The 19,908-nt window shown below is 30.5% G+C and overlaps 1 protein-coding gene across 15 annotated transcripts in view; it reads left to right on the top strand.

Annotated features, from left to right (window-relative positions):
- Positions 1 to 1,861: 1,861 nt before the first annotated feature.
- The window catches only part of LOC126858899 (zinc finger protein 3-like), a 67,650-nt gene continuing 49,603 nt past the window's right edge, over positions 1,862 to 19,908 (top strand). For 10 of the 15 annotated variants that reach the window (XM_050609583.1, XM_050609569.1, XM_050609571.1 and 7 more), the window contains exons 1-4: positions 1,862 to 2,095; positions 2,967 to 3,140; positions 3,613 to 3,955; positions 4,038 to 4,218. In XM_050609583.1, the coding sequence (XP_050465540.1) occupies positions 1,964 to 2,095; positions 2,967 to 3,140; positions 3,613 to 3,955; positions 4,038 to 4,218 (830 nt within the window). In that variant the 5' untranslated portion in view covers positions 1,862 to 1,963. Of the gene's footprint in view, positions 2,096 to 2,966; positions 3,141 to 3,612; positions 3,956 to 4,037; positions 4,219 to 7,259; positions 8,498 to 11,315; positions 12,683 to 15,549; positions 17,303 to 18,067; positions 19,633 to 19,908 lie in introns of those variants that run through there. The other 5 variants (XM_050609577.1, XM_050609575.1, XM_050609582.1 and 2 more) reach the window with 5 other exon arrangements.

Here is a 19,908-nt window from a genome sequence, read left to right as displayed (position 1 = left end):
TTGAATTTGAAACAAAAACATTGAGATAAACATAGATCCGGAAATGTTTCGTTTAAAAGTTATAGCTAATAAACTTTGTAAAATCACATTTTTTTGACAATTTTTAAAAATCACTTCAAAACCTTTTCATGTGAAAAAAATAAAAAAATAAATCTGATGGGTAATCACATAACAAACTAAATTTTATTATACCAATTTTATTTAATTCTGATAAGATGTTCAAAGAAAAGCTTAAAATAACAAAAAAAGAAACTTGAAAAAACTATATTTTTCGATGATCTTTGTATAAACACTACATTTGTAGTGCAAATATTGCAAATGCAAACAAAAATAAAAAATTGTGCAAATTAAAAACTTGCTTCCTCATAATTTTATTTCCTTCCCTCTATAATATCAGTAATTGTAATTATAAATATATATCTGCACAGTATGATATCTATCCCGAGACTCTAAGATAATTGAAAAATTCAAAATTTCATAAAAAATGAACCGTTTCAGCAATTCTCATCAAATTTAATACCAACCATTCTTTAATGATATTTTATTTATGTAAAAATATTTAGCCCGATATCTCAAAATTTGCGAAAGTGATCCTTTCACCAATCCTTTCACCAATTCACATCAAATTCAATACCAATCATCCTTTATTTTAATCTCAAAATTTGCAGAAGTTTAGAGCAACAACACTCTTTTTGGAAAAATTTAAAATTTTATAAAAAATAAATCCCTTCATCGATTCTAATCAAATTTAATACCAACCAACCTTTAATGATACTCTATTCATGTAAAAAAATTTTGCTCGATATTTCAAAATTTGGAGAAGTTAGAGCAACCGCGTCCTTTTTGTACACATATATTATATATACACACATGCGGACATTTTGTAAAAATGTGATTTTTCGACGTTTTATAACATTTTGAATACATTGACATCAAAATTAAGGAAAAAAAAATTTTTATAAAAACAAAGCTTTCTCTATGAGGGAGCAAAATGTTCTTATTAAATTTTGATCACAAAAAACTAATTACTTATAGAGAGTTTATTAGCTATAATTTTATAACGAAGCGTTTCCGGACCTATGTTTATTGAAACTTTTTTGTTTCATATTCAATTTCCTATAAGAGCCTGAAGTTTCATTGACTTGGAATACTATATAATCCTTTATAATATCCAAATGATTAATAATTTAATGCGAAATAAATGCTCAAATAAATACAAATAATATGTGCATAATTTGCGTTGCAAATTAAGCACGATCTACGCGAGACAATGAATATGTCAATGTTTATTTCCGTACCGGTCTCGATTGTTTGCCGATAGACGTTAGACAGTTTGATCATGCGTCGTTGGACGTGTAACTAAAGTGGGAGTAAATTGAGCATGAAAACTTCATAGCGTGCACTCGGACGACCTTTTCCAGCCATCTGTCCGATCAATCAATCCGGCGTGTTAGAAAAGTGAAATCAACGAGCCAGTCCCGCACAAACAGTCTTGTTCTCTTGCAAAAGGATCTTCGGTGCTTTCGTGCAATTGTGCGTATATATATACATGCTCGAATTAAAATCGCGAAATAATTTCTAAATGTCAGTTTTCTCCTGTATCTTCGATTTCAACAATTAACAAAAGGCAGTTTGGAAGAAATCGAGCCGTCCCCGTATCGATTCGCGATACAATTCGCGAAAAGAACCTTCACATCGTTCCGGGACTGTCGTGTATGAAGGCGGTTGGCTTTGGTCGAAGCCGATCGATACGTACGCGGACGCGGCCGCCGAGCCGTCCCGAAACTCGCCGAAGCGGTCCGAGCGCGGCCGAGGTGCGACGGACGCGGCCGAAGCGCGCTGAGCGAGCGGCGCGTAGCGAACGACAACGAGCGCGCTTCTCCTCCTCTTCGGATTCGTTGCAAACGGCGTACGCGTGCACGGGCGCGGCTTTGCGTCTCGAGCTGGCGTTTTACGGGATAAAATGTCCTCCCTCGATTATCTGGACTTGTGTCGGCTGTGTCTCGTGAAGGATCGCGTCTCCGTGCCGATTTTCGAAGGCGAGGGCGACGTGCGGCAGATCTTTCTGAAGATCACCGCCTGTTTGCCGGTCAAGGTAAGAAGCCAACTACGCCATCGCTTACAACTATGGCGATCTGCCATCTTGCGAACCTTTGGCCTCGCGGAAGATTCCTTGACCTCACCTCACGGCGGATCGCTTTATCCGGATTGTTTTCTATGAATCGCTCAGTAGATGAGAGGAGAGAGAGAGAGAGATAGGGCAAAAGATGCGAAATAGCACGTTACAAGGTTACAACGGTACTTGTCGTATGGTTTACGTTTCGTTACGAGATTCTCCATTTCTGCTTGTTGGCTTTGCAACGCCACTAATTATTCAATGGCCTCTTGCCGCGCTTTTGTCTATAGATCGTAGTCGGCTGAGAACATGTCTTGCACGAGACGCTGATACTAATGTGTTTATGATTTTAATCGTAAAGCTAAATTAATATTTTTATATTCCGCCAAGGAAAATTAATATAATCTTAGTTGTCGATGTTTTCTCAACATCTTACCATCGACATTGTCGTCTCGCGAAACGCATAACGTTGATTTCCTCGTCGTTTTTTGAAATCGAAATTTCCTCATTTTGTTTTCAATTCTGATCACGAAAATATTGTTTTGTTTATCGTGTAATTAGTGCTAATTTATATATGTATTTACGCATAGATTCTTATTGCGTTATGAATTAAATATCAGCTCACGATTTAATGGCGTTTCTTTTTTGTTTATTGCTCTTGTAGATAGAGATACGATTCTTGTATAATGATTTTATTAAAGATAATAATAATTAAGAGAGGAGAAATTCTCTCTTGTACATGTAATACTCAAGAAATAATTTTGATATTAATATAGTTTTGCAATATGATCTTTATAAATATCTTATGTTAGGAGACTCGCATAAATTTTTTTTTTTGCTATGATTATAGGTTGCCAGAGAAGACAAATTACCCAAGAAGATATGTGACGACTGTGTGTATAAAGTAGAATTAATTTATCAATTTTGGCATACGACAGCAAACGCAGAAAAACAATTACTACAATGGCTAGGCGAGGTAAACATGGAAGACAAACAGAGTTACGTAGGCACTGTTCTCAATCCGGTAATTACTATTCCATATAATCTATTTGTATATCTATTTGTTTCTTTGTAATCTTTGTCTCGATTAATGGAAAAGAAAAACTTGGCATTATACAATTTTAAAAATTAAGCACCTCAAAATTATATTAATATATGTATAGATTGTCTTTTGTCTGAGTCTTCATTTGTCTATTTACCATAGCAATGATAATAACTAGTGGTTTCAATATTTTGTATGTTATACATATGTAAGTTTTTTGGATATTTTAAAATTTCATATATGTATTTATATTGTAATATATGTTTTTTTGTGTATTTAGTTATTTATTGGTATAAAAATTTAATTATATAAATATTATATGAAATATAATGAATAAGAGAATGAATAAAATGACTAGAAATTAAAGAAATAAAATATTAGTTAAGCAATAAAATATTAGACAAATATATTAAAAATATATATTAAAAATTGTTTTGTTTTCTATTAATTTTAGAATGGAATGAAACCAGAACAGAGCAGCGAGAACAGGTTAGATGGTACTGTGATGCAACAAGTAGGTGAACATCAGAACAATATGACTATGGGTATGATGGACAATATGGGCTTGACTATGCCTATGATGATGTCGAGCAATACCCAACAACAAATAACCTCAGTTCCTATAGACAACAGTGGTAGCTCTGTACAAAATGTCCAACCAGTAGCTGGACCAAGTACACAAACGTCACATGACCAAATTACGCAAGATCAAACAAACGCATCCACACAGCAAGAAGAAGAGGAGGAGAGTAGTGAAGAAGAAGAAAACTCGGATGATGAATGTGATGGAGATGAAGGTATATAATTAATATATTATTAGCGAAACATTGTTTAAAATAAAAAAGAGGAGAAAAAATTAAAAATTTAATTCTATTTAAGGCCTACCTATAAAAGAAGAAAGTGAAGAAGATCCTAATAATAGAACTCTTGAGCCTACAACATTTGTCAATGTCTCTCTAGCGTGCGATGAAGCAGGGCCTTCTGGACTTCAACAACAAAAGATTGCCGATATGCCTGAGATGGTAATGTCACAGACATCAGACGTGGATCCGAAAACTGGGTGAGTTTTCTGTTTTTAATTTATTACTCAAGGGCCAAAGATGTCATTTGTTGTGGTGAACATAAACAATAACACGAAACATTAGTTTTATTTATGTATTGTTTTTTATCATTATAACTTGATTTTGGATTAAAGATGAATAAAATTATGTATATTTATTAGTATTGAATAAAATCAATGTTTATAATGAAACAGATTTAATAATACATAACAATAATAAAAAATGGTATAAAAAATATTAGTAGAAATTTGAAAATTAAGTTATTAATAGTATGGTATATATTTATTAAAGAAATCAATATATCATGCTGAGAATATATATTACTTTAAAGCACTTTTGCAATTATGCATTGATCAAAATTTTGAAAAACTTAAATAAATAGAAATAAAATCAGTATACATAGACAACAATATAATTTTAGCATTAATCATGAATATATGGTGCAGACAAACACAAGGTAAGTTTGAACACACCCCACAACCATCTTTGGTCCTAGATGTTTAGCAATTTATACAAATATTTTTATATATTTAAAATAACGTTCAATTTTTTTTTCCAAGAAGGTATATCTTATAAGATTATTTAAATATTATGAAGATTATTTAATATAATGTGCAAATTGCTAAGCATCTTTTTATTCTTACATGTGATAGCATGTACATATAAAGTGCATTTCGATAAAATACGATTTTAACAATATACTTTTCGTAACAATATCCTTTGTAAAATTGTGTAATATTATTATTATTATTATTATTATTATTATTATATTATTATGATGTGTTTTATTTGAAATGGACTTTATATGTTAAATATTATTTATAAATGTGCAATAAAATGGACAGAGGAATTTTTCTGGGAGAATAGATATATGTTATGTGAAAAAAAAAATTATTTCTTTGTTCTCATAGTAGTAATTATTTATGTACAATTAGTTCAATTTCTCTGTCCATCAAGAAATCAAATGTTTACATGTTGTCGATATTAATATTCCCACGCTTACGTGATGGCACTAATGCCGCACTAAATGACCGATCTTCGGCCAATTCAAAAATCACAGACGATAGATATAATTGATACAACGTATACCTACCTACCTACCATTTCTGGTTTATATCTTCGTGCTTTCCGATGCCTGCGCTTTACGATATTGCCAGGACTCTATTATTATACATCAGTGTTGCGATTAATCTTAAGAGTTACCGTTTAATCGACATAAAAATACGCATCCCACGAGATCGTTAGTAAAATTTTGCGTGTGTCCGGTATACAATCTTCGAACAATAAAATAATTGCGAAATAGTGTAGTTATAACCGATAAGATAATCGGTTAAGAATGAACCTCAATGTTGAAGAAGATCAAGGATCATAAGTTTTCCAATTAGAAGATTCTGCGAAATGAAAAAAAAGTCATCCTTTAAGAGACTGCGTCGAGTCAAGAGGATTATATAAAGGCGAGTATCATTTTTTTTGTACATTTTACATTTTGTATTTTATACATCGATTTTTATGTGCTCTTTATATGCAAAATGAAACATTGCGCATTTGTAACAGGTAGCATCGATACGCAAATTTGCATTGTTGTTCGTGACAGATTTAAGCGATGCTTAAAGTGTTAAACGAATTTTTTGCGTATCTCGAGATGCAACCCTATTATAGGAATTATAGATTTTATCAGGCACATTGTATGGAATGCGCTTATTGTTTTACGCGTTTCCAAATACGAGAAAGAGTACACTGCGACTATGAACATGGAAGATTTTTTTTTTTTTTATGACCAGGCTTGCACTGTATAGTTGCGCCGGTTTTTTCGAAATAATTTTTCGAAATAAAATTTTATAAGCGAGAATATGTATATTTTATTAAGTATTTTTAAGCGCCTCTTAAATCGGCTGCAGTGTTTAAAACTTTTCTGGACATATTTTGAATATGTCTTTTTATATAATGGATTTTTTAATCTTTGTGAATGAAGAAAATCGTACTATTTTTTCAGTTCTGAGTACAGTAAATATCTGATACATGAAAGTTTGATATTGCATAACATTTTTCATTTATATTTTTATCACGTCAAGCTTTCATAAGTTGTCACTTTTTGCTGTAAAATACTGAATAATATATTTGATTTTCTCTTTCATCTTTTATTTGCAGTTTTTAACTGCATTTTTAATTTGTTTTATAATATGATATTTTGTGACATATTAAACACTATTAATGTATTGAATGTAAGTATATATGTGCGTAAATATGTGTAAAAAGTCATCACTCTGTTTTATTCTGTGCAAATGAGAAGAAGATGCCTCCCTCATCATAACGGATTATTTATAAAGGTGAGATTTTTTTGCAACTAACTTATTTGCGTTTTAATATTTTCTATTTCAGTCTCAGAGTGAATTTCTTAAGTAAAAATTTGCTTTTCTTGAACTCTTTTGCCAAGTTTTATGGCTTAATCTTTACTTTTTCCTTCTGCTATCGTTAGGAAATAACTATATACAGTTTTTTGTCGTACACATGTATACTATTTCTCTAATTATTTATAATTCTAACGATATATTATTAATTATTAATGAATATATAAAACTAGTAAGAGATAATAGGCTTACAAGTATATTCTTTATGCATTATTCATCTATAATCGTAGTTAAATATAATATATATAAGACTTTTATATAAAAATTCGGAAAGCTCTTAATGGATATTATTATATATAATGAGTGATGAAAATTCCAAAGCTATTTGACTTGACGACAAATCACGACGACATTTCCGATTCGCACGTACGCTCTTGTAAACACATTATCGCTACGTCTCGAGGGATATCAGCAATGCCCAAGCACCTTGCACCGGTCACATTGCAGCACTCACATAAGCATAAGATCTATCTTTTTCTGTCTCTTTTTTTCTTACTCTCTCTTATTTCACCGCCTGTACGCAAGATATATTGTAATAATCACAAAGAGCAGAATCTCAAAAGAACAAAGCTGTGTGTACGCTCACGGGTGTCGTTCTCCGTTGCAATGTCCTTGGGTTTTGTCAATTTCAGGGAAGGAGGAGAGACCTTCGGCGGATTGTCAGGGATGCTGCGTCAGATTCTCTCGCCCTCGCCCGAGATCGGGGAGGTCGGCATATCAATCAATTGTAATCTTCTGCAGACCAACTCTATATTCTCAAACCAATCTTCGATGTTATCTTCGACATTATTTACCCCGCATTTTCAGTCCATGTGCCCAGATCAATCCTTGTTGAATCAGGTACAGATCCTCGCCGAATCCTATCCATGTCCCACGTGTGGTTTAGAGTTTCGAAGCGCTCTTAAGCTAAACTATCACATGCGAACGAGTCACGTCGCGTGTCCAGAGTTTGAACATAATATCGAGAATCAGCCAAGGTACACCTGCGCCGTCTGTTCGCGAACTTTCGTTGCCTTGAACCATCTGAAAATGCACGAGATCACGCATTCCGCGTCCCCCGTCACCTCGTGCGCGTCGACTTCTGCCAATCTTATATCGACCAGTAATAATATGGAGAAAACGTTCGCCTGTGATATCTGCCAGGCCACTTTTCGATATCGCGCATTGCTGGAACGTCATCGCAGGATGCATCAGGAGATCGGTCAGGAGAAACCTTACTCCTGTTCGAGATGCTTGATGCGCTTCGAGTCGCGCAACTTGTACAATCATCACGCCAAAACACATCGACCGCTGCCAGCGGGTAACAACGATGGTAGGATCGGTACAAACGCGGTGTCACCCGTCGTCGATCCTGTAATAGGCAATCTTGGCAATCCCGTAATCCCCGCAAAGTCCATGACTTCTTATCCCTGTGACTCTTGCTCCAAGCAATTTACTACTGCCCAGTCTCTGTCTATGCATAAGGCGGTGCATAGATCGAGACCGCTGGTCTGCGACGTATGCGGCAAGGGCTTCACGCATCGCAAGTATTACGTGGTGCATCAACGCATTCATACCGGTGAGAGGCCATATCTCTGTGCCATGTGCGGCAAATCGTTTACGCAGGCATCGACACTCACTGTACATCGTCGGTATCACACGGGAGAACGTCCTTACACCTGTACGCTGTGCGGGAAAGGATTTGTCACGCGAACGATTATGATTAATCATATGAAGAAACACTGAGATTTGTCAATTGATCGATATAACGAGAACTGTTATATCGTGCGCGATTAAATTCGAGACGCAACTTTTGATGGTAAACATTCTAAAAAAAAAAAACAAAAAACAAAAAAACAAAAAAAAAATATCAAGAATTTTGTTTGATCTCAAAGCTTAATTTTTCATCAACACTCTAAAAGAAAATATTGTAAAATTTATTTTATATATAGTACTTATAGTTTTAATTAAATTATATATATAAACTTACAATTAATATGAAATCTAATACAATAAAATGATTTTTGAAAAAAGAAAAGATTTATAAAAATAAAATATGTGCGTATTTTTAAAACTAATTCTAATAATTGCTAAACTGATGGCTACATGTAATTTTTTTAAAATATAAATTTTTTTGCGAAATTAAACATGTTTCTATTAAAATGATAATTCTATTTGGTATAGAAGTGATATTTTAATTGATTTCTTAAATTGGTCGCTTTTTATAAAAAATTGTATTGTAATTAGAGTGTTGGTGTCTAAGTGCCTAAAATTACTCAAGTTACTATTGCAGTATAATAACTATATAAATAACTAGATATAATATGACAAGTGCATTGAAATGTGTAAATTAATTTTTTATAAACACATCTAACATGATCTAAACTTTATATAGTTTCGGATAACATATATTTATTAATTCAATTAAAATCACGACAGAAACAAATTAACAGTTATATTCTATAATCATAAATGTTGTCATCACTGTGATATTGTTTGTACATTATACAAAATATTTAGAATAATGTTAATATATTAATGAATGTGGAACGCGGAATTTCTATTCTATATATAAAGTCGATGTGTATCATTTAGTTTCGAGTAAGCAAAGTACCTGCGCCACATCAAATGAAAAAAGTGCCTAAAAGTCATAAATTTTCTAAATTTTTTTATTTATTATATGTGAAAAGTTAAACTCAATAAAATTAAATAAAACAATCTGTTGGAAAAAATAATAAATTACTAATTATTTTTATACTTTGTAAATGAAATGAAATTTTTAATTATATTAAATCATTGATAATAATATGCTAATATATAAAATAAATACAGCAATTAATATTCTATTTAATGTAAACATAAAACTGAATTCAGGTGCCTTTGATTAATATAGAACTAATATAGAAAGACAGGGTAGAATCAATGAGAATTCGTAATGTTAATTATATAAATGTGAAATGTAAGTATGACTGCTTAAAAATATTTAGAATTAGTCGCAGAAATTATTCATAATTCAAAAATAAAATTGCAGCTAAAGTAAATGGCAATATTTAATAATCTGCAAAGATTTTCATTAACTAGTCTTATAAATGTATCTTTTCCGATAATATAATATTGTAAACTACATTTTCTTGCAAACAAGTATGTTTCTGTATATTGTTATTATTTAATTGCAATTAGTTATTTTTTAGACGTCTGCTTTTGGCAGATTTTTAAAAATGTCTCATATTTAATTTAAAATTATCTATTTTTCCTTTAAATAATTTGCAGAAAGTAGAGAAAAGTTAGAAGAAAAATTCAAGAGTTAAGACATTTAATTTTAAACTTGTATAACTTAAATCATTGTGTTTATATATTGGTTTTTTATTATTTTATGTAATCTGTACAAAGTTACGGTTGATAAAAAAATATAAATGTCTAATATTTTCCCATTACTTTATCTACAGCAATCGATTATTTAATTTTGATATTTTTTAATCTCTATAATTTAGATTACCATGGTTATTTTATAAATTATCAATTATACTTAATTGGTATAAAAGACATATGTATTAAAGGATAAAATTTATTTTACGCATTATGAAAGCACCATCAATACTAATTGATTCTTTGTTCTCTTTTCTAAAGATAAAAAAAAAAAGAAAAGCACTTTCACACATAGTTTATTATAATTATAAAATATTAATAAATAAATTAATATTAATAATATTTATTATATACATAGAATTATGATTAAATTGTATAAAATAAATGCAAAGAAAATGAAGTTATATTTATATGATTGTATTATATGAATGTTTTTATGTTATCGAATGTTTTTTCAATCATACTAGTAGTTGACTTAATAGTATACTAGTAGTTGAATTAATAAGTGAATTATATATTATATATTAAATAGATTATTATACGTTGATGTTAAATAATTGAAAATCTAAAATTAAATTAAATTTTTTATTATATTATTTTATATTAAATTAAATTTTTCTACAGGTGGATACCAGGATATAATTTTCATTCAAAATTCTAATTGAATTAATTCTAGAAAATTTTAATTTAGATCATGTTTACAAGGATTTTTAACATTCTAAATTATAAAGTTACACGTATTTCTCACTAGTCAAACTCTTATTACGAAAAAGAATCAAGATTGTCATAAGAATTTATGGTTTATACACGATACAATATTCTATATATATTATAAGCAATAAATAAAATTGTGCACTTCTAGGATATAATACGTGATAACAGATTAATATTGTAAAGATGTGCCCACATTTTATCAATTAATGTGACAAAATGATAAATCTATCATAGCATTAAGTGTATGTAGAATTAGCTATATTTTGTCGAATATAATTAGCTGTATCTTGAATTATGTTATGAAAAATCGTATAAATGAGTTAGTGCAATACAACAATTAGTGCAATAGCAAACGACGATGCTTGCTCGCGAATAAGCTGTTTAAGCGATAAGACATCAATAAGAAAAGGTAGAGGGTAGGAGGTGACTACATAATAAAGAAAATGTTAGAAATATCACTAGTAAGAAGCGCTTTATTGACTACCCAACTTTCATACGAGTACGAGTGTCCAGCAGATCGTCCTTGTAAATATCTCGCTTACCTCGTTAAGACAACGATAAAGAACAAAAAGGCGGCGAGGAACGAGCATGTTTGATTGACTCCCCGTTTGTGTCTGTCTTCTTTGCAGATATTTTGTATCAAAACTCACGATGCTGCCCAAGGATCGGCAGCAGTGCAGGCCCGATGAAATCAAGCACGTCTTTGTCCAGGGCCACACGCAGTTACTGTTAGCGGACTCATTAAGCGTATCGAAGATGGAAACGACGGATATGCTCGTTCACGAAAGTGTTATGCAGTGCGAGTTCTGCGGCGATAGTTTCATCTCCGATCAAGCTCTTACTTTGCACCTAGAAACGCATGAGTCTTATTCAGAGGAACGAGAGCGGTCGCAGGATGAGGAATTAGTCTGCGAGAATTGTGGATACAGCTTTTCGTCGATGCCGGAGCTGCAAGAGCATCAGAAGGAACAACACGAGGAATATTACAGTTGCGATGATGACGGCTATATAACTTCGCATAGGGAGATTGACCATCAAAAGTGCCACACGTCTGATGCGTATAAATATCAATGCGAGGTGTGTGGCGAGCACTTCCAAAGTAAAAGTAACTGTCAAGTACATTTGTCATCGCACGTGCGAAACAAACCGTTTCAATGCGACGTGTGCGATGCCACTTTTCGCTACCGTCAGGGCTTACGACTGCACGCAAAACTGCATCAACCAGACTACGTGCCACCACAGAGGAAGCACCATTGCGAACTATGCAACAAGCGTTTCTCTCGAAAGCAAGTGCTATTGGTGCACATGAAGACACACGGCAACGTTGGTCCACAGAATGAATACATATGCCCGATATGCGACAAGTCGGTGTCCAGCAAGACTTATCTGGCGGTGCATCTACGCAAGCACACCGGCGAGAAGCCGCATATCTGCGATGTCTGCGGCAAGGGCTTCATTTCGCAAAACTATCTCAGTGTGCATCGTCGCACGCACACTGGTGAGAAACCGCATCAGTGCACACACTGCTACAAAAGGTTCACACAACGGACTACTTTGGTAGTACATTTACGAGGTCATACGGGCGACCGACCCTATCCTTGCACATATTGTCACAAATCGTTTGCTTCCAAAACAATGCTAAACTCGCATTTAAAAACGCATGCAAAACAAAACGCGAGGCAACAACAGGAGCAGGAACAGCAACAGCAGAGTTTGCAACAGCAACACGAACTGGAACAGCAACAAGATTCTTTGTCTCTTGATGATACCGTCACTATAATATTGCCCAGTTAGAATGACGATAGATCCTATATCTTTTTATATAATTAAGCTCTCTTATATTTACTTGTCTTTTTATATTTGATTAATATAGATAATACTTGCGTGAAATATGCAAAAGAAATGGCTTAAATGGTTACATAAACATATCGATAAGCTTTGAATGTTAAAAGCTAGAAGAAACTGTGATATCTTGGGATTATATTGTATCTTGAAGGTAAATTGATTATTTTTTCAATAATATAATAAATTTTTTGAGATTGAAAACTTAAGCTTCTTTTCTTAATAATTTTTTAATAATTTATTAATAATTTATTTAACCTGAATGATTTTACATATACTCTACATAATTATTTAATTTTTATAAAGTTTGTCTCTGGATCTTTCTTTGGAAATATTTTTTATATTAATATAATTTAACACATACTTTATATATTTTATAATTTAAAAAATTTTAAATTTATTTAGATATACATTTTAATATTTTTGTTTAATTTTAACTGTCTTAACCGTAATTTTAATTTTGTAAATTTTTATTTATTATATATATATTATTTTTATTTATAAGCAATATTTAAAATACACAACAAAAGAAGTCTATAAATATCAAAATAAAATATTCCTAGTATCACAGTTTCTTTTGCAAATTTGATACTAATTATAACACACACGCGCTTTTATAGTGATACTTTTTAAGCCATGTTAAATTAGATGAAATATGCTTGTAACACATTAATCGGTCAAAAATGAAGAGACATCTTATCGAATTAGAATAATTATTCCTTGAAAAGTCTGACAGATGATATTGTTATAACAGTTTACACAAGATTTGCTTCCAAGAATGCTTCCAAGAAATTACAAAAAAATACCAGCTATTTATTGTAATTTGCATATGAATTTTGATGAAAGAATTATTGAAAAACAAAATGTTTGCAAATTATATATACATCAAATCGTGCAATCTTCATTAAAAATTGATTTTAAGAGATTTAATCAAATCGCGTCTTCGCAAAAATTTTATCAGTAAAATATTGGAGCACTTATAGATGAAATAATAAATATAAAATATATTTTATAAAAAACAAATTGCGAAGCAGTAAATAAATAGTTTTTATGGATCTGTCTACAACGTTTTTGAGATTTGTCCATTACGTTTAAAAAAAAATAAGAGACCCTTATACAGATCGTAATAAACCGTCCATAATTTTTTAGTATTATACTGTGACAGTATTTTTTTTTTGTCTTTTATTCTTATGTAAAGAGAAAGAAAGAGAGAGGGATTGAATTTATAGTTTGATAATTATTTACTTGATATTTGTTTTATATGCCTTTTTATTTCATAAAAATTCAGGCGGTAATGATATATTGTACTATAAATAATTAATTACACTTTCAAAAAGAGTATAATACTTATCTAATTATTACATCTATTTAACAATATTTGAAACTGTCGGAATTACAATTTCTAGTGCCTTTGTTATATATATATATATATATATATATATATATATATATATATATATATATATATATATATGTTGTTTAAATTGAAAAATATACGTAATTATAAAAAGATCTATGAAAAGTTTTATTACACAGACTATTATAATATAGAAATAACTAAAGAAAATGCATTAGTTATTATATAATAATAAGGATATATATTTTATTTTGCTCTTTCATGAAATTATCCACTTATAGACAATAAATAATTATTTTGATTGTTTTATTTTCTTTTAAAAGAAATTGAGATTTCTTTAGTAACTGTTTATTGATGAAAAAATGGTTAATTATAAGTATTTTTATATTGATCGTATCGTGTAGATTAAAATTATTCAATTTTTTTTAAGTGTAATTTATTTGATTATATTATTTTATACATATGAAACAATATTATTAAATTATATAGTAATAGTAATAAAATAATAACAATATTAATTTATAAATGATGTTAAACAGTACTGTTATTATATATGAATCTCATATTTTTAAGTAATTCTTAATAACAGATTTTATTTTTGAATATATATTTTATATTATATCTTATATTATTTAACATTGACGATACCAAGACAACTCTAAACGTTTACAAAAAATTTGTAAAAAGGATTTCTTTCATATCGTACTATTAAAAATTGAAATCTAATAACTTTTAATTATTATAGCCTACTTTGTTATACATTTACATTTGTTAAGATTTAAGATATCTTGATATCTTATCTTGTCATATCTTGTCATTTCTGTAGAATATTATTCATAAAGCAAAAATTTATTTCACTTTTAATTTTTTACTATATTCTATTAAATATTATTTTTGTGTAAGTAAAAAAATATTACTGTTATTTTTTAATAAGAAAGTCTTATTGCAATATTAATATTCTTTTAAAGAGACATTTATCTTAATTTTTTTAAAATTGTATAATATGTAAGAAGTTTTTATAAATGTGTACAATAATAAATCGAAATTTTTATAAGTTATTGAATTTTTTTATACTGTTTCTGATGTGTTTTTCTGCGGTATGGAAAAACAAATATTTAAAAAGTTAAATCATATTTTTGGCAGTTTTACTTTACAAACATGTTTTTAAAACTGAGAAATCTCGAATTAAATAACACAAAACTAAAAATTATATTTATCCCAGATTTTTGAGCATATTTTTTACGTTGCACAAATTTGATTTATATTATAATTTTATGGGAAGTATCTGAATCATAATGTGTTATTGTACGCAGCTCTGATATCATTATACAGTAAGTAATAAATTAAAGATTTTAATATTTTATATCAGTTTAAAATTTCTTACTACACTTGAAAATTTTATGATAAAATAAAAGTATATTTTTTCACTTAAATATTAATTTATCAATTTGTTCTCTTTTGATATATTTCGGATTAATTATTATTAATTATAATTATAATTAATTATAATTTTTCTCCTGCTTGTATGATCCCATATTTTTTCGATAACGCAATAACGATTGTCATCTGACACATCGCGTGAAGTGATTAAAATGAAAATGAAATCCACTAAGTTATTTTTTAATTATATATTTATAATCCGTATTTTTTTTCTTTATTTTCAGAATTCAAAGTTGGAAGTTCAAGAATCATCCGGAAAATGTCGCTATAGAAAGGCAAGATCAAGGTGCATCTTTCGTTATTATTCAAGATATTGACAACAAAACTATTCTTGTTCAAGAAATAGCCGCATATCATTGTGATTCGTGCAACGAAGATTTCGATACAGAGGCCAGTTTAATAGTACATAGAACGGAGCAATCAATACTTAGAACTCGGGAAGCGTTACGTCAAGCAGAAAAGAAATACGAGTGTGACATTTGTGGACAAACATTTTCAAGAAAACTGCAATTGATCAAGCATCGTCGGATGCGATGCAAGTATCCTCTAGATACACAGAAGAAACAGGAATGGAAAGATACAACCATGAGAATCAAGAGAAACCGGGAAGAGAATAAGGAATTGTCAGCGAGTCCTATTGAATGCGACGAGTGTCATAAGGTATTCAAGAAGAAGAGATACTTGAATGTGCATAAAACGTTGCACGGTGCGCCTCATATTTGTCATGTGTGCGGTGCGAAGTTGACGTCGGAATATTATCTAAAGATTCACATTAGGCGACACAATAAGGAATTCACGGAGTTTTGCAAGATTTGTAATAAGGGTTTCTATTTGAAAGCGACTTTAAAAACCCATATGAGCGTGCACACCGACGAGAAGCCCTGCACTTGCGAGATCTGCCATAAATCTTTCGGCAATCGAGTTTACCTTCGTAGTCACATGAAGATTCATAGTCTGTCGGAGATGAGGAAAAAATACAAATGCGAGATATGTAACTTCGAAACATTTTATAGTTATTGTTACAAAGAGCATATGTGGACACACACTGGCGAAAGTCAAGTAGCATGCGAAGTATGTGGCAAGCTAATCAGACGACAGTATATGAAGACTCATATTAGGATACATACTGGCGAGAAACCAGAGATTTGTGAGTTTTGTGGCAAAGCGTTTAGCGCCAGAAAGTATCTAATTAAACATCGGCGGACACATACCGGCGAGAAACCATACAAGTGTAAAATCTGTGAGAAACGTTTTACTCAACGTGGCACACTTAGTGCGCATCTTCGAAGACACGAAAATCTTAAATGATTTTTCTTTCTATTCCTCTTTTCTTAAAAATGTGTTACAAATCGCTTTCCGTAACAGATAATTCTTCATATTTATACAGAGTAATTATTTTATATAATATTATATGTTTAATATACATATTATTCTAATTCATTACGAAAAGAATTATTTTAATAGCGTAATTATACTCTTTATTATTTTACTTTATTATTGCAATGTTTATTATTTGATAAGTGCCATGTAGTTGCAATAATTGCGTAAATTGATAATAATAATACAAGAACTAAACTCTCTCTGTTTTAGGACAAACTGCATAAGAATATAAACTTAGTTATTACGAGTTATATCTTAAAAATTTTAAATTATTCTATTCTTTTTAGAAGCAGCATATAAAATATTAACTTCGTAAACCAGAGAAATCATTAAATTATTATTAATATAATATATCTTTGTTTATTTATTCTATTAATTATCTTTCAATGTAATATTTATCTACATGATTTAGCCTTAAAACTTTCACACATATATTACTATATCTAATACATTGCGTATGATTAAGGAAAATTTGTTTTTTTCTATGTATAATCAGAATATTAATTATATATTCAAAACACATTTTTTTTAATGCGGATATAATATAATGCAATATTGTATATTATGTACATATTCAAATAAATTTATATATATATATACGTTCTTTACTCTTTATTCCATTCTAATTTTTATCATATTTTTTATTTTCCTTATCTTTGCTTATTTATTTTAGACTTGATTCAAATGTAGAAATAAATAAAATTTGTAATTTTTTAAATAAATAGAAAAATGGAAAAATATATCTCTACAATATAATAGAATTTTAAATAATAACAAAGTTTTTACAATTTAGTTTTAGTATAATAATTAGTCAACACATAAATCACATACGAACAATGTTTGGATAGCAGTGTCTAATCAAACTATAACATCAACAGGAATCGTATATTACTTATATTGATTAAACAAATACACTTTTAATAGAAAGAATATAAAATGTGTGGTAAGCACGTATAATACATAAATTGCAAAGAAAAACAATCTTTATTCAAATTTTATTAAACAGAACTTTATAATATTTGGTCTTGGAAAAAGATATGTGATACATGACTAAAGTTTTCTGAAATGATTCAAAGATTGTTGCAATATTTGATATTCTGAAAAATAGTTTCGAGAAACGTAATGTATGTACTAATCGATTCAGGATATAGAAATCAAAAGTCGAGCAGTGATAGTTACAGTCGATTGACAGTCACGATTGATTTGAAATGTATAAAAGATGCATTCTTTGTAAGATTTATCAAGAATGCGAAAGAGTCTTGCCTGTGTTAGTTCAAGTAAATCGGTTGTGTATTAAGAGGACTGTATTTATTCTATATACGTACTTCCTCACGCGTTGTTGACGAATATTATTTATTACAGGTGCGTCATGATCGACATAGAAAACACAAAGCTGGAATCGATCGACATAGAAAACACAAAGCTGGAATCGATCGACATAGAAAACACAAAGCTGGAATCGATCGACATAGAAAACACAAAGCTGGAACCGATCGACGAGTTGCAAGATATACAATTAGCGCGATATCAGAATGAAGTATCTACCGCGGAAGAGTATCATATCGGTCATCAAGAAATTGTTACGGAAACGGTCGAATATATGGCTGATGATTCGAACGATAAATTGGAAGAATCTATAATGAATAAAGATGTTATAAAATCATTTCCTGGACACGAGACGAGTCGTAAATGTGCGACTATTTACGAGTGTGAAATTTGTGGGAAGCAAATGCTCAAGAAGCTGCAATTTTTGAAACACAGACAGGATCACAAGAGGAATCCGAAGACTGAGGACCGTTGCGAGGAATGCGATAAGGTCTTTGCGAATGAGGAGAAGCTACGAAAACATATGATAAAGGCGCATCAGAAAGAGAAACCATTTCAATGCGTTTTATGCGGCAAGTATTTCAAGACCGAGGAATTCTTGAAGATTCATCTGAAACAGCATAATAAACGGTTCACCTGCGATATATGCGGTATCTCAAAGGTATCCGGATACGATCTGCGTCTTCACAAGAAGAAGCATAATCAGGAATACGTGACTCATTGCGAGATGTGCGGCAAGGGTTTCTATACGAATCAAACATTGGAACGACACTTGCTTACACATACCGGCGAGAAACCGTTTGTTTGTAAAGTATGTAATATTGCGTATGCGAGCGCAGCCTATCTCAACATGCATATGAAGTCTCATGGCGAGAGAGAGAAACACAAATGCAATATCTGCAATTTTGAGAGTTATTGGAAGGCCGCGTTAAAAGTGCATCTTAAGATACATACGGGCGAGAATCAGATCACGTGCGAAATATGTGGCAAATCAGTAAGCAGCAAAACGTATCTGCAGATTCATATGCGTATACACTCAGGTGAGAAACCGCACGTTTGCGAAGTATGCGGCAAGGCATTCAGTGTACGAAAGTACCTGATCGTACATCTGAGAACGCACACTGGCGAGAGACCTTATGAGTGTAAGGTGTGTCAAAAAAGATTTACGCAGCAGGGTTCGTTAAATTCTCATATAAAATCTCATAATGAGAGTAAATGAATAAGACATTTTCCGAATTCTATTTAATTAAGGCGTGAGCTTTTGATCTCCAATTTAATTTGTCTAATACGATGAATGCATCTCGAATATTATGTAACTGAAAATTAAGTGTAATAATAATTATGACGTTAAAAGGGCATAAGTGCAAATCTTATACATATATATTATTTTTTTTATGACTGAAAATATTTTGTGTGTGAGTTACATATCGTCTCAATTATCAAATGAAGAACTCAATTCGTGCAATTTGTGGAAACATATTTGCCGAACAAAGTGCACGCACAATAAATTAATTTTTCATTAGAGATGTGAGACTGATAGTAATTATAAAAAAAAGAAATGGATATATTATGCAAATAACATTAAAATAGAAAATTTATTTTATACACAAATATATCCCTATTTTCTAAAATTTGTTCCGAATATTAACAGATAGATGCTGTTAGATATGATCAATAAATATTTGAGTTTAAAAATAATTAAAAATTTTTTAAAGAATTTTGAGGTCACAAAGTATATGACACTATAAATATATAAATATATTTTCTGCTTATTTTAAAACGATATTTATTACAAAAATTGAATTAATTGCACATATTAAAGAATTTAGTAAACAAACTCATCATTTTATATATTATATTAATAAGTAATATATATA

This window comes from Cataglyphis hispanica, chromosome 2 (assembly GCF_021464435.1).
Source record: "Cataglyphis hispanica isolate Lineage 1 chromosome 2, ULB_Chis1_1.0, whole genome shotgun sequence".
Lineage (NCBI taxonomy): Eukaryota > Metazoa > Arthropoda > Insecta > Hymenoptera > Formicidae > Cataglyphis > Cataglyphis hispanica.
This window is presented reverse-complemented; position numbering and strand designations above follow the sequence as displayed.